Here is a 15,796-nt window from a genome sequence, read left to right on the forward strand (position 1 = left end):
CAACCTCGGGGGGAAGAGGCGGGGCAGGGGAGGTTCCGGCACTCCTGCTGGAGTGTCCGGTTTTTAAATATTACCAAGGTGGCAACCGAAGTAACTAGCTGAGAGGCTGTGAAAAATATTAGCAAACCTACAAATATCACTTTTCACAGCAGCAGACTTACTAGCTAGCAATAAATAAATTATGATTTTCATGTGTATATGTGTAAGGGGATTGTTGGCATCTTACTGAAACTTAATGGGGGGTGGGGGGGGGTCGGTTGGCCCTCTCCTAGTACCAAAAGAAAGGGGAATGGCCAATGAGAAATCAAGATCGTGAAACTGACAATGGGGAGGGGCCAATGCTCTAGGTCAGCCTGATTGACAGGGCACGCAAGCCAATGAGGGAGTCAGCAGCCCAGGTATCATCCTCTGTGTCAGCTGGAGGTGGCGGGACCAGAGCAGGGCGGGAGGCGCTAAGGAGAGAGGAGAGCTGGGCTGGGAGCAGAGCAGCACCAGCCAGAAGCAGGGAGGCGCAGTCCAGGGAGCTGGGCTGGATGCAGAGCAGCAGCAGCGCTGAGGCAGAGGGGAGCTAGGGCTGGGGCAGTCTGGAGCCAGGTGCGATGAGCAGCTGGGGAGAGCGAGGGGGGCCCTGGGCAGAGGGCCCAGTGCAGGGAGATGCCCCCAGCCAAGGGGCCTCGCAGGCCAGACTTGGAGGGGGAGCATAACCCCGACAGGAGGAGACTGACGCTGGGAAGAAGGATCCTGCTACCTAGAGCCTGAAGGCGTGTGGCCACCACCAGAGCACGTGTCCAACAGGCAGCATCCTTGCAGCACTGCCAGGGCCTGGGCAGGAGGCCTGGCACATGTGAGGAACAGACTGTGAACTGCCCTGGCATCCCAGAGACACCTGTTTGTGGTTCTCCCTGTGCCCACAGAGCAGGATGATGCATTTTCCTTGCACCTTTCCCATTTTTTCCTTAATTTTTTTTATTACTTGCTGTTTAATAAATTGTATCTGTTCTGAACTCTATGCAATGGTCAGAGAAGAGGGCAGGGAAGTTTCCAGAATGAAGAAAGCACCCCACAGTGGGAACATCCTTGCCCCTGTCCTGAGTGATTACGACAAGGTTGGGGGTTGAGTCCCACAGGAATCCGGGGCCCAGCCTTGTCAGGTTGACAAAGACTCTGCCTCACAGAACAGTGGAAGGAGAGTGTTCAAGGTCAGGCAGGTCTCTGGGTAAAGGGAGTGGGAGCGAAGACTCAGATCCTTCTCCTAGTCGATTCCACCGGGGTAGTGCCTAAGCCAGGAAAGTTCCCCACAATAGCAGGACTGTTCCCTCACTTACTTATGTGCAAATCTAATGGTTTTTCCTAAAGTTAATTAAGCATTTTAGGAAAAAGTGTCAGAGCAGCCACCAGCAAGAGATGCTGGCTGCACTCCGAGGCCACCAAAAATTTGGTCATGAGAACCCCTGGGCTAGATAATCAATTTGTGATCGTCCCTTCTGACTGTAAAAACAATGAGGAGTCCTTGTGGCACCTTAGAGACTAACAAATTTATTTGGGCATAAGCTTTCGTGGGCTAGAACCCACTTCATCAGATGATCATAAAGTCCCATGAGTCTAACGCAGGGGTAGGCAACCTATGGCATGCGCGCCAAAGGTGGCATGTGAGCTGATTTTCAGTGGCACTCACACTGCTTGGGTCCTGGCCACCGGTCCCGGGGGCTCCGCTGCTGGCCTTGGGTACCAGCCGCTGGCCCCCTGCCAGCTGGGGTTCTGTCTGCCAGCCCCGCTCAGCCTGCTGCCAGCCCCAGGTCCTGGCCACCAGTCCTGGGGGCTCTGCTGCTGGCCTGGGTTTCCATCCGCCAGCCCCACTCAGCCTGCTACAGGTCCCGGCCACCGGTCTGGGGGGCTGTGCTGCTGGCCTGGGGTCCCAGCCATTGGCCCGGGGCTCTACAGCTACCCCCAGCTGTGGCCCACCGACCCCAGCCTGGGGCAGTGAGGGGTGCAGACAGGGGCAAGAGGGAGCACAGCTCAGCACCCTCACCTTAAAAATTGTTCCAGCGCCACCGTACTGGGATATTTTTAAGTCCTGATTTGCTGCTTACATCACTCTCACGCCACGTGGAACAGTGCACTGCGTTTGACGTTGAGATTAGAACATACACGCAAGAACTGGAATCAGAATTTTCTCACAGATTTCAAGATTTCCAGCAATTTGGCGCAGTGCTTTCTTTTCTAAATAAACCAGCAAAGTTCAACGAAGCAACATGGATTTGTCTGTATTTCAGTGGATGGGTGTTGAAGATTTCGAAATGCAGCTCATTCAGTTAACAAGCTCAGAATTGTGGGCATCAAAGTTTGGAGATCTGCGGAGTGCACTTGAAGCCACAGAGAGAGATCATGGGGCCTCTATTCTGACCTGATGGACACCCCTGCCAGTGAAATTTAACTGTTTGAAGAAAATTGCGTTTGCATTCAGCATTTGAATCCACATACCTGTGTGACCAGGTATTTTTCACACATGAAATCTGTCCTCTGTCCCTCTCAGAGCCGGTTAACAACTGATCACTCAGAAGCCTGTGTGCACCTTAAAGTATCCAAATACGTGCCAGACATTGGAAAACTCAGGAAGGAAAAGCAAGGGCAAGGATCACACTAAACTGATAAGACCTGCACTTTAATTTCATTTTAAATGAAGCTTCTTAAACATTTTTAAAACCTTATTTACTTTACATACAACAACAGTTTAGTTATATATTATAGACTTATAGAAAGAGACCTTCTAAAAACATTAAAATGTATGACTGGCAGGCAAAACCTTAAATTAGAGTGACTAAATGAAGACTCGGCCCACCACTTCTGAAAGGTTGCGGACCCCGATCTAACAGAAGCCGGACACAGAGATGCTGCATTTGATGGGTTTATCGCTAGGACCCAGGAGCGGCTGGGGGGCGGCTCTGGGGGGAGCGATCGCTGGGGTCAGTCGCCGGCAGCAGGAAGTGACTCGCAGCCGCTGCGGGGACTCTGGCTCCCAGGCTCCTGGTCAGATCCCCGAGCCCCGGCGGCTGGTGCTGGGAGCCCGGAGCCCGGGCTGCAGCCGGGAGAAGGGAATTTCCAGCCGGGCCCTGCCCGCTGCTCCTCGGGAGCCTCTCCCAGGGCAGAGCCCCCAGCCTGGCCAGGGCCCCTTCCCGGCCCGGCCCGGCCCCTGCCCCGGGGGGTGGGGGGCCCGCTCGGAGGGAAGGTAAGAGAGACCCACCCCGGCACCCCCGGGCTGCAGGCGGCGGGTTTGGCCCCGGGCTGCTCCCCGCGGAGCTGGCTGCGATTCCCTGCCCTGGGCCCGGGAAAGCTGCCGCCAGCCCCCGTTGTGTGCGGGGCGGGGGGAGCCACCCCCGGGGGAAGGGGCAGGATAGAAGGGGTCAGAAGAGGGGCGTCGGCAAGAGGGGAGAACAGGGACGCGTGAGAGGGCGGGAGGCGGGTGAAGGGGGATCCAGGGCAGGATGGGATAGGGCGGGGGGGGGGCAGTGGTTGCACTGAAGGGAGAGTGGGGCAGTGCCTTCTCTTTCCCCCTCCCCTCCAAAGTCCCACAGTTGTCCAGGCCAGAAGCTAGATCTGGGCCATAATAAGAGTCACCCAGGGAGCCAAGGCTGCAGTGGTAAGAGCTGCCTGGGGAGCCCCAGACCTCCACCTCCCTGGGCAGGGAGCTGGGCTGCCTGAGAGCAGCCCCTGGCCTGTGTACCCACCCCCCAGGGCAGCTGGAGACTCTGGGGCTGCCCAGGCAGCTCTTATCACATTCTGGCCTGGCCAGGGGGCAGGGCCTCAAGGAGAGGAGGTGGTTCAGGGGGTGGGACCTTGGGGGACAGGGGGTGGGGCCATGGAGGGGGCGGGGCTTCTGCATATGCCCGGCTTTTGCCTTTTGAAAGGTAGTCACCCTAGGGGTAGGGGGCAGGCAGGAGACTTCCCCGAAAGGGCCAAGAATTTACCAGGCAAATGTCCACCCAGAACCCCTCCCCCTCACACACACCCTGCTCCCAATTTCTTATTTGTGTTTAAAGACAATCTCCTCATTTGGGGGGTCTGACACCTGGGTTGTCAGGACTGAACAGGTGCTGGTCTGATTTCAGAGCAGGATTCAGTGTCCAACCAGAGACACTGCGAGCCGCAAGGAGTGGAATTGGGGTTTTGTTCGGGTTCAGTGGCAGTCGGTGTGTTCGTTTCCAGTTCAAGACACCCCAAAATAATTCTGTTACCAGGCAGTGCCCGAGAAGGGGGAGGGGGTTGTTTGGGAGCAAGCCCTATGGCTTGCTTCAGTGGGGAACTGAATTTGGAGCATGGGGCCTGCCTCAGGTGGGACAACTGGAGGGAGGTGCTGCCCCAAGGGGTGAGGACAGGTGAGAGGAGGCCTGCCGAAGGGGAATAAAAATTGAGCAGCCTTTTTCCTTGGGCTTGAAGAGTTAATGTTAAATTCTGGGACCAGGGAGCCCCCCATTTCTTCTCTCCCACCTCCCTCCCTGCTCCTGTGGGCTGCCCCCTTCCCTTCTCCTTCTACTGGGACAGGCCATTCCGGTAGCAGTCACATGTCTGGGTGTTGTTTTGTTGTCTTGTTTTATAACAAGTGAGATCAGAGTAGGTTTTATTTTATTTTGTCAAATATGGAGCCAAAAATTGCTGAAACTTTATTTTAACTAGTGGACATTTTTTTTTTCCCGAGTTCGACTCCGATTCTGGTTGACTGAGTAAGAGGAAAAATGCTGGTTTAAGTCTGGTTACGGTTCCATTAATAAATACCGGTTCAAAGTGGTTCTCTGGTTCTTTTCTGGTGTGAGTCCTGGTGGGCAAATGAAATCCCCAGCTGCTGAATTGTGCCTGGGGTCTGCGGGGGCAGCTCAGCGAGGCCCAGTCATGGGGGGCGCCTCTGGTTACTGCTAACGCAGAGGAGGCTGGTGTCTGTCTCTCTCTCTCTGCTCATGATATTAGTGCCCGGGAGTTAGCTGAGCTTCCTGGGTCAGAATCTGCTGTCTCCTCCCTTGTGATCCTGGAGCCCAGACTGAGCAGCTGCTGCTCCCCCAGGGGGGGTCTGTGCTGGGGAGAGACCTCATTAAAGTCCTCTCTGTGCCCAGCCAAGATGGGGACTTCCCCTGGTGGCTGCAACTAGCCCCCTAGGGCAACCCTGGGCTTTTCCCACACCAATTCCTGAGCCGGAGCCTGCAGGGGATGGGGAGAGACCCTGGGGGGAAAGTGCTGGGGCAGGGCAGGAAAGTGACTCCGCACAAAGGGCTCCTTTCAGGGACTTGCAGATGAGTTTGTAGTGGAGGGGGAGGGGCTCCCCATGAGTCTGCGGGTCCCCGAGCTGCTGTTCTCAGTGACACAGCCAGGCTCACCCTGGAGAGCAAACGCCCATGGGAACGGGACAGTCCCCAGTTCTCCCAGGCAGAGGAGGCAGGGACGGAGACAGGAAGGGGAATGGTGAGACCGAAAGGAGCAGCAGGAGCAAGAAGTGGGGAGGAAGGTTCCCAGCTCCCAGCCCTGTGCCCAGCTCCCAGCCCTGTGCGGATCCCTTCCCTGCATCCCCCTGGGCAGACTGACTCTCCTGGGAACAAGGTGAGGAGCTGACACAGGGACACACTGCCCTCGGGGCCAATGTCAGGGGGAATCCCCCAAAGTGGCTCCTTTGAGTCTGCTTTTTTCTAGCATTTGTCTTAGATACTCTGTCCCTGGGGGGGTTTAAAAGTGTCTCAGGGGGCTCAGTGCTGGTGGGAGGGGCCATGTCTGTGTTGGAATAAAGTGACTGAGGGTTTTCCCAGCATGGCAGAGTCCAGAGCGTCTGTCTGCAGGGAGAGGGCCTGGGGGGAATTGGGGTGTGACATGGACTCCAGCCCCTTCTGAAATCTCCCCCATCATCCTTCTCACCCTGACAGGCTGAGGAATCGCATCCACGTTTCAGGGCAGACAGGGCAGAGAAATGGCTGTGATGGAGCCAGCTCAGGTAGGGGATTTTCAGGCAGTTGCAGGAGGGGATGTTGTAGAGGGGGAGGGGCAGGAGAGACACGGGGTGTGATATACCCTCTGGGACACATTGAACCTGGGCCTGATTTTCTAAAATAGGCCCATTGGCAGGAGGGACATTCCCCCATTTCTGAAACAGGAAACACCCCCATGGGCAGACCTGGGAAAACTGACCAGACTCCCAGTGCTGGAGCCTAGACCCATTACCCAGATGCTGCTGTAAAATACAAAGAGAAACTGGGGGGATTCCTGTCCTGGCTCAGAGCTCTGCTTCCCGTATCAGCCTGTGGCTGGCAGGCGAGTTGGGAAATGAGAAGACCCTGCCCTGCTCCGTCTGCTGTGGGGGCACAAAGATCTCTCACCTTCTCCCCACCCCCTGAAGCCTCCTGGCTGCTCTGATTAGGGTGAGGGTAGGATTCTGCTTTTCCGGACCTCTTCCCCTGTGACTAGTGGGATTGTGGCTGGGGCAGCAGGTGCTGAGTGGGAGACTCTTGTTGCTTCAGATGCTGGTGACCTTCGAGGAGGTGGCTGTGTATTTCACCCAGGGGCAGGGGGCTCTGCTGGACCCCGCTCAGAGAGCCCTCTACAGGGATGTCATGCAGGAGAACTACGAGACGGTGACTTCACTGGGTAAGCAATTCCCATCCCCTCGGTTATTAGAAGTTGTGGGGTCTGCTTGTCTGACTCTGGTCAGATTCTTCCCTGGTCAGTTAGATTTGAGGAGGAGGGTCGCAGAGTCCACAGCTCCATTGTGAGAGACTTTCATCTCCATAGTCCATTCGAGGGAACAGGAAAGTCAGAAGCCTAATGGACAGGCTAATTCATCCTCATCTCTCCAGCTTTCAAGGGGCCAGAAGCAGGGTATTGCCCTGCCTGTATTGTTTCTCCTTCACACAGTGTTAATCTGCCATTTTGGGATGAGCTCCATCACTGGGGCGGGCTCTCGGTGCTGCAGGCTCCGGGGTGCTGGGACAATCTGTACAGTGGGGATGCTGAGAGCCATTGAACCAATCTGTAAACCCTGGATAGAATGGAAACCAGTTCAAGCCAGGGGGTGTAGCAGCTCCCCCAGCATCCCTAGCTCCAGCACCGATGTGCTGGTTTGGAAATAGGCAGGAGTTTAACGCCAGAGCTGTGTGAGCCAGCAAGTCCCCCAGAGCGCATCTACCCTGAGGACTCCTCGTGAGGTCATGACAACACCACCACCACCACCCCCCGGCGATGTCTGCTACTCCCAAAGGGTCTGAGTTACCACAATCCCACGTAGGGCCAGGCTAAACTCAGGGAATATTCCCTGTGACAAATACTCTACCAGTGTACCATGCGCCCTGACCTTGCTTGATTTCACTCCCTGAGCAGGATTTCCCATTCCAAAACCTGACCTGATCGCACAGCTGGAACAAGGGGAAGAGCCGTGGGTCACGGGTGTCCAGGCCGCTGAAGAAAGGAAGAGTCCGAGAGGCACCTGCACAGGTGAGGAATCAGGGAAACTGAGACAGAAACATCTGGCGAGTAAAGGAAAAAGCTGGGACTCTCAAAAATGCGCTGTGAACGACAGTCCTCAGTTCTGCCCCCTCTCACCCAGGTGAGGGCTGCAGTCAGCAGGAGTCGTATGATCAAGGCAGATATCAGTCACGGCTAGCTGTTAGCTGTCGGAAATTTCCTCCCTCACTTTCCTTCCCTGGGAGTGTTTGGGTGGGATGAGGAGGCAGAATCCAGTGTCTCCATCTCCCCAACAGTCACTGTGTTGTGTTTTCCCTCTTTGCTATTCCCCTTTCTGTCCTTTCCCCCCGGCACAGGCAGTGACTCCTGTCTGGGTTCTCTCTCTCCCAGCAGGTGATAGGACAGTGAGTGAGAACAAGGAGGACAATCAGCAGCAGGAAGGTCCTGGGAAAGTGAAACCGCAGGGGACATTTTTGAGAAGAGCTGAAGGGAATTTTTCCCAGTGCTTGGAACAGGGAAATACCTGGGGAGATCAACACAGATCAGAGATGCAGCTGGGAAACTATCCGGGGAAGAAACTGGATGAATCCATTCAAGGTGGTGGAGGATGCAAAGATCCCAAGGAAACCACAGTCCAGCAGACAAACCACAATGAAGAGAAACCCTACAAATGCCTTGACTGTGGGAAAAGATTCCGTTTTACTGCATTCCTTATTAGACATCGGAGAACCCACACAGGAGAGAAGCCCCATAAATGCCTGGACTGTGGGAAAAGTTTTGGTGAGAAGTCAAACTTTATTACGCACCAGAGACTACACACAGGAGAGAGACCCTATAAATGCCTTGAGTGTGGAAAAAGATTTAGTCAGAGATCACAGCTTATGGCACATCACAGAATCCACACAGGAGAGAAGCCCTGTAAATGCTTAGACTGTGGGAAAAGCTTCAGTAGGAAGCCATATTTAATTATACACCAGAGACTGCACACAGGAGAGAGACCCTATAAATGCCTCAAGTGTGGGAAAGGTTTTATCGAAAGTTCATCCCTTACTAAACATGGAAGGATCCACACAGGAGAGAGACTCTTTCAATGCCATGAGTGTGGGAAAGATTTCATTCGTTGCTCACACCTTATTAAGCATCAGAGAATCCACACGGGTGACAAACCCTATAAATGCCTCGATTGTGGGAAAAGTTTCACTGACAAAACAAAACTTACTAGTCATGAGAGAATCCACACAGAAGAGAGACCACATAAATGCTTGGACTGTGGTAAAAGCTTCATTGAGAAGTCACTACTTATTATACACCAGAGAGTGCACACAGGAGAGACACCTTTTAAATGCCTTGAGTGTGGGAAAAGTTTTAGTCAGCGGTCACTCCGTATGGCACATCAGAGACTGCACACGAGAGAGACACCCTATAGATGCCTTGAGTGTGGAAAAAGTTTTAGCAAAAGTTCATACCTTACTAAACATGGGAGAATCCACACAGGAGAAAAACCCTATAAATGCTTTGAGTGTGGAAAAAGTTTTAGCCAAAGTTCATACCTTACTAAACATGGGAGAATCCACACAGGAGAAAAACCCTATAAATGCCTTGAGTGTGGGAAAAGTTTCCGTTTGCAATCAGGCCTTAGTACACATCAGAAAACCCACACAGGAGAGAAACCCCATAAATGCCTGGACTGTGGGAAAACTTTCAGTCAGCGCTCACACCTTACTCAACATGGGAGAATCCACACGGGAGAGAAACCCCATAAATGCCTGGACTGTGGGAAAACTTTCGTTCAGCGCTCACACCTTATTAAACATGGGAGAATCCACATGGGAGAGAGACCTTTTAAATGCCTTGAGTGTGGGAAAAGTTTCAGTAAGAGCTCAGCCCTTACCAAACATCAGAGAATCCACAATGATGTAAGAGACCCTAGAAATAGCTTGACTGTAGGAAAAGATTCAAGTTGACTTCCCGCATCAGTGATCCACACAACAGAGAGACCTTGAACGTCGGGGAAGGTTCCTTTTGGTGCTCCCGGAGTATCAGGCATCAGCAAATCCACACAGGGAAGACACCTCTGAGATATTCTCAGTGTGGAAAATGCTCCAAGTGGAGCTAACACCACATTGGACATGGGAGTCTCCTCCGCACAGCAGGGAAATTCTCTCAGGGCCCTGACTAGGGCTGGCCATGGTGACAAACCCATTTCCTCGTTCCCACACACATCAGGGGCGTTTGGCTCCCAAGGACCCAGCTGCCCATCGCTGGGGTGAGGATCCAGCATCAGCCGAGCTTCAGCTGGTCAGTGAACCTCTGGCTCTGCCTGGTCTAAGCAAACCCCAGGCAGAGGAGGAGAAGCCCCCATGAGCTCCCCTTCCTGCTGTAGCCCTGGCTGCTGAGCTGATGGGCCAGAGGTGGGGGAAGGGAGAGAGAAACTCCTCCAGCCGCTCCCTCTGCGTGGCTGAAGTTCCCCCCTCTCTCTTCCCTTCCCAGCCAGGATCCCCCTGCCATGGAGATGAGGAGAAGGACACTTGGGCCAGGCCCCACCTTCACTCTAGACCCCTGTCCCCACCCCCGTCTTCCACCAGGCCCTGGGCTGGGCTCCCCTACTGACCTGGGGCTGTTCCTTGCAGGGGGAGTGTCCCTGGGGGTTGGTAACTCCTCCCCTCCCCAGATTCCCCATAGTGCTGGGCTCTGGGGAATCAAATATTGAGGGACCAGGCCGATGGGTTCTGGGGAGGACACTGGGGATTGAATGGTTGGGGCTGGGGGAGCTGGGAAGCAGGGGGAGCTGGGTGCTGGGGCTATCGAGTGTTTGGGGATGATGGGATAAGAGGCGAGGGAGAGCACAGGCGTAGAGAGGTGCTGCCTCTCATCACTCACCCCCTCTGCCCCTTCTCCTTGCCCCCTCTGCATTCAGACAGCACCATTAGCAGAGACAGATTCCTACTGGGCATTTTCTTGGAAGCCTGGATTTCCCACCTCTGCTACAGCAGCATCAGCTGCTGAGAGGGAAGCAGCGTTGCCTAGTGGAAAGAGCACTGGCCTGGGACTTAGGAGACCTAAGCTCTATTCCCAACTCTGCCAGCAGTTTGCGGGGTGACCTTAGAGCAGGGGTCCCCAACACGATGCCTGTGGGTGCCATTGGGTGTTTTTGTGCTCCCGCCAGGGCATTTTTGTGCTCCTGCAGGACACCCCGCTGCCGAAATGCCACCGAGAAGCGTTGCCATTTCTCGGCAGCATTTCGGCAGCGACACTTCTTAACCGGCAGTGGCATTTTGGCGGAGGGGTGTCCGGCGCCCACCACAGTCTTCTGTGAAAGGTTGGGGACCTGTGCCTTACGGTGAGGGAATCAATTGGGAGTGATAATATCAGCCTCCGAGTGTCTGTCTAGGGCAGGAAAAGTTGGGATTAGCTAGTGCCGTCTCCTTTGTTCCTCCACCCTTTTTGTTAGTCTAGACTGACCCTGAGCAGTTTATTCCAACCCCCATTAGCAAAGTGATTGTTAGAGTCACTAAGTGCCCCCTTTGCAGTGAGATTGTCTCATTCCCAGACATCCTCACACTGCTCCAGGTTATGCTGAAAAGCATTTAATTATTTTGTTCTTATACACCAGCATTCAATAGATTCTAAAAGAGCTGGAGCAGGGATTGTAAAATAATGTGGTGTTTTATCTTCTGTGTTGTTTGAGAGGGACTGGATGAGTCTGGGGGGATTCCCTCCTGCCCCCATCAACCTCACCTGTCTTATTTCACAGAGCAGCCTCTGCCCAAGCTGTGGAGAGTTTATCCTTTTCCCTTTCTACCCCTCCACCTTCATCTGTGTCATTTACCACAGTGTCCTTTGCCCACCATGCTTAGGAATAAAGCTTTGATTTCTTTGATCCTCAATCGGGCCCCTGAGAACTCGAGAAGAAAATGTCACATTCCTGAAGGGGAAATTCAAATGAACCCCAAAGCACAGTTTGAGCTTCAATCCCTATTGCTAAAGTAGCATCTGGAGTTTTTCCAGACAAATCCAGATCATTTGTAGAAAGGACGTTTTTGGTTAGGTTTGTCTTTTTTTCCTTTTTCTTTTATTATGATGATGCTAAAACTTTTTTTAATAACACAGCCAAATAATGTGGCTGTGGTGAATAAAGCAGGTTTAGCCTGTTCAGAAGAAAATGGGTAAATTTCTTCTCCAGATTCTGAGTTTTAAGGTTCTCTGGGATTTCACTTTATGAATGGGAAAGTGGTTTGTAGCCCACCCTGCATTGTGGGTTTTTCTCTCTTTCCCAAAGGCTGTTCTGTCACATATTTTAATATTAGATTAGTTGAGAGAATGGAGCTCAGATGTATTGAGGACTTCAAAAGACAAATGATCATTTGCCAAAATAGCCCTTTCTGATTTTCTTTTCACGTTTCCCGAGCCTGTGTCATGAGATTTTCTTGTTCTTTGAACAATGACAATTATTAGTATCTATCAATAAAAACACTGAGGGCGAGTGCTGGATACGCACTCCGAGAGTCAGAGACTGAAATGGGGAAGGAAGTGATTGCCTGATCCCTGCAAAGATGTGAGATACAATTAGGAGGGGGAGAGGGTGGGTGGGTGGCCAGGGCCTTGAAAGGGTATTCTTTGCTCTTGTGAGCCAGAGAGCTGAGGCTGAGAACTGTGAACTCACTGCACATGTCCCAGAGAGAGAGGAAATGTCCTACAAGTGCTGGGTGAAGTCATCCTTGAACTCTAAAGGGCTACTAATGATGCCCCAAGAGGACTGATGGGGAGAGGGGTCGCCGTCTCCCCATTGCTGAGAGGAGGAGGGAAGGCAAATGCCTCTCTCATGGATTGTGAGTGTTTTTATACTAGCTTTAACTTGTTCCTCTTTCCCTGGGGCCCATGTGTGGCTGGAGCACCAGTGTGCTGGGCTGGGGCTGAAATGCATGGTGCCAAGCTGGGCGTTGGATGGTGGTGGTGGTGGTGGTGGGGATTTAGCTTTTATTTCTTGCTTTGAAAAGAATAAAGTAGAATTTAGTTTCTCAAACTCCCAGTGTCCCTTGTCTTTAATAATGTGGCGGGAGCCGTGGGTCTTTAATGGACACAGCAGCAGCCTGGGAGGTGTTATTTTGCCATCCCTGAGCTCCAAATATTGCAGGATCTGGCTGTGATGTTTTTCCAGGATGCCCTGGACTGTGCATCTCCTTGCTATCCCACCGCCCCCTGTGCCTCAGTGCAAGGAAGACATGCTTCTGTTGAACTGGGTGTCGGTTCCCTGTCACCTCCAGCCTTTTAGCTCCCCACCCAAACTCCCCAGGACTCTGCCAGTCCTTACTTTGCCTTGCAGGTTAACACTAGGCACGACCTCGTCCTCCAGCTCCTCTGACGTGTCCTTCTGCAGTGTCCAGCCCCTCTCCACTGGACACTCAGAAATTCCCAGGTAAGCCGACCCCAAAGGGACAATACCAGCTTGTTTGATTCAACTGAGGATTAGCCCCAATATAACATCACAGCACTGAGATATAGTTTTAGTGAAAACAAACAGGAGTTTATTACCAAGCAATAAGACCAAATGGTTACACATCAAACACAAGCTATAACAGGAGCTTGACTTTAACAAGTAAAATCCACGGCTAAAGCATTCTCCCGTGGTCACCAGTCACCACCGCTGGGATCCCCCTTTTCATGAATGCAAAACGTGCTCTTCTGTTTGCTTCCTGAAGGCTTGCAGGGTGCAATTCTTGTCCCCCAGATATAGTCCAGTAAACTGCTGAAGTGTACCTCCTCCCATTGATTCTTCTCCAGTGTGCTTTTTCTGTTGGTCCTATATGCAAACTGGGCTTCAGTTGTGTTCACCTACAAGTCATCATTTACATATGAACCGTGGGAGGCAGATGGCTCGATATCCCTTTGTCTGGCAAAACTTGTTTGTCTACCCTGCTTTGATTCAGACTTTAAAACATATTTTCCAGTATATAAACATAGTTCCTTAAAGATCATCTGCTCACACTTCTTGTAATGATCATGAGGAACAGTGTGACATGAGCCTTTATTGGAGACCCCCCATGACCCATTGTGGGTAAATACTATGAAAGCAATGCATTAGGTGTAGTGAGTTTGTCAGGCCTGATAGGCGTTGCTGTCATAGAACGATGCTCCCTTTTCCAGTTGACATTGAGGGGCTCTTAGGGTCATGCCAGAGCTTCCAGTTCTTCAGGTTTTCAGACTCTTCTATGGGTCTGTGGGGAAAATATGTCATCTACAAGGGAAGTCACCTCTGGCTGGCATTTCCCATTTGCCTGCCTCCCATGGAAGGAGAGTCAAGCTGCCTGGGGAGGCATTTTTTTGAACCTAGGTAGAGCAGTTGTGGTAGGAATGATAATAGTGTGTTTTGTAAAAGGGCTGTGAGATCTATTGATGAAAAGTGCTATCTGAGAGCCAGGCAATGTTCAGATTTATTTTTGACCTAGCTCAGTTCAGTCTCCCAGATCCTAATGGAGGAGGCAGCAGCTCGTGACCCAGGATGAACAAAGGGAGAGTTGGAGCACGGCCTCCTCTCTCTGAGCAGGGCCCAGACCCCTCTGGACACAACAGCTACTGAATCAACTCCCCCCACCCCTCCAGACCCCCATCCTGGAGGGATCAAGGGAAGTCCAGGCTGGATTAAGGCATAGGCAACCTAGGAATGAGTCTGGGGCTCCGTTCATTGGCCGGGGGTGGGAGTGGAGAGGGCCCTCAGGAGTCTGCCCCACAACAGGGGTAAGGAGCTGTGTTCGCTACCCACTCGGGTTTAGTTTAGGCTCACCCCCATTTCAGGCAGGGGGTGGGAGGAACACGGCTGAGTGAGTGATGTTGAGAGCTGGTCGGTGCGAGGGCTGAAATTGACTGAATGATGCTATAACCTCACAATGCCACTCACTCAATTTTGGACCCAGTGCCCCTCTCCCATTATGATGGGTGTTATGTTGTCAGACGTTTGGCTGCGTGTGTGTGTTCTGTTCGTGTGCCGTCCCAGCTCTGCGCAGGTAGCTGGCACAGCAGACCTCGAGCGAACCGCCCAATGACCACAAAATCCGTTAAGGTACGAAGGCACCCAGCCAGGTTTATTATCGGCAAAGCACGGTCCTAGTATCCCGCAGATTCTACCGGACCACTAATGCATGTACACTCGTAACAACGAACCCAGCTCAGTCAGTTGGAGGGACTTTCCACTGCCCCCTAGGCTGGACAAAGACACTTCCTCTGAGATGCATTTTTATACACCAATACAAACAAGTTACGTATTGCTCCTGACATTACCAGGGTGCCACCCTTTGACATATTAGGGTGCTACCCATTGCCTTGTATGTGTCGGTTTGATCAAAACATCCCTAATCATCATGCTGCCATCATGACCTTATCTTTAGGATGGGTCAGTGTGTTCCTTCTATCTCTGGGGAATGTGCTGGTATTGAGGTGTTCTGGTACCACCTTTCTAGAATGTGTCTGCGTGCGTGGCCTGTGCCTAGTACTTCTTAGGTATGTGTGTTTCTGTGATATCAGCCCTGTTCTTGCCAGATTCTGTGAGCAGAACCTGCCTCTTGCTCACAACTTAACATTGTTTATATCAGCCAAGTTTCGACTACTTTAGCCCAGGCCTCAGGCCTCTGATACATGGGCTTATGTTTCAGGCCTCTTCTTACTACATTCCCCCACTTTTTTGTCTTTTTATGGGGAGGATGTTTACCCATCATCCCAGAAAAACATAATGCATGGACTTAAGATGACCCAGTGGGCTAAACACTGTTATGTGGTCAACTTACTTTGCCATCCATACATTCATGCCCCATCTGTCCCTTGGTCTGCACATTCCTTCATATGACCGATGGACAGATTTTATTTTCCAATTGACTGTAGTCCCTTATAGTGGGCCTGGGAATGTTAGGCCCGGGACCATGACTGAGGAATGTAGTATTATGATTGAGCCTTAGAGGCACTCCCAAATAATTAATATATATGAATAATATGGATATGGCGTATACATTTGTAGCTTATATGGGTATGTAGGTATGTGTACATATGACACCACCTTATATCCAAGCATAACCATGTTTTTCCAGTCTGCTGGTGTACTCTGGCCCTTTAACTTTGGTGACACAGATAGAAACACACTCCTATTAGAGCAATTGCAGTTATCACCTGTATCATCATTAGTGGTCGGCTGAGTGTTTTGAAATCCTGGGATAGGCATTGTCATAGGGTGTTCCACAGTGTTACGTATAGAAGTAAAACATGAATTTGGAGTCGTGACACTACAAATGATGCCTTTATATATAAATGTCTTTGTTACTACACAGTACTGCCCATATATGTTATAAGTTACCCTTACTGCTGGTGGTCACCCTCTGGT

The 15,796-nt window shown here is 51.9% G+C and overlaps 1 protein-coding gene across 1 annotated transcript in view; it reads left to right on the forward strand.

Moving 5' to 3' along the window:
- LOC141998043 (uncharacterized) overlaps positions 1-15,796 on the forward strand; it is a 50,793-nt gene that overhangs the window by 18,210 nt on the left and 16,787 nt on the right. Inside the window, 8 exon segments of the mRNA XM_074970683.1 lie at positions 5,292-5,583; positions 6,492-6,618; positions 7,348-7,461; positions 7,822-9,347; positions 9,350-9,537; positions 10,619-10,771; positions 12,755-12,847; positions 14,423-14,432. Coding sequence (XP_074826784.1) covers positions 5,292-5,583; positions 6,492-6,618; positions 7,348-7,461; positions 7,822-9,347; positions 9,350-9,537; positions 10,619-10,771; positions 12,755-12,847; positions 14,423-14,432 — 2,503 coding nt within the window.

The sequence above is a fragment of the Natator depressus genome, chromosome 14, assembly GCF_965152275.1.
Source record: "Natator depressus isolate rNatDep1 chromosome 14, rNatDep2.hap1, whole genome shotgun sequence".
Taxonomy (NCBI): Eukaryota; Metazoa; Chordata; order Testudines; family Cheloniidae; genus Natator; species Natator depressus.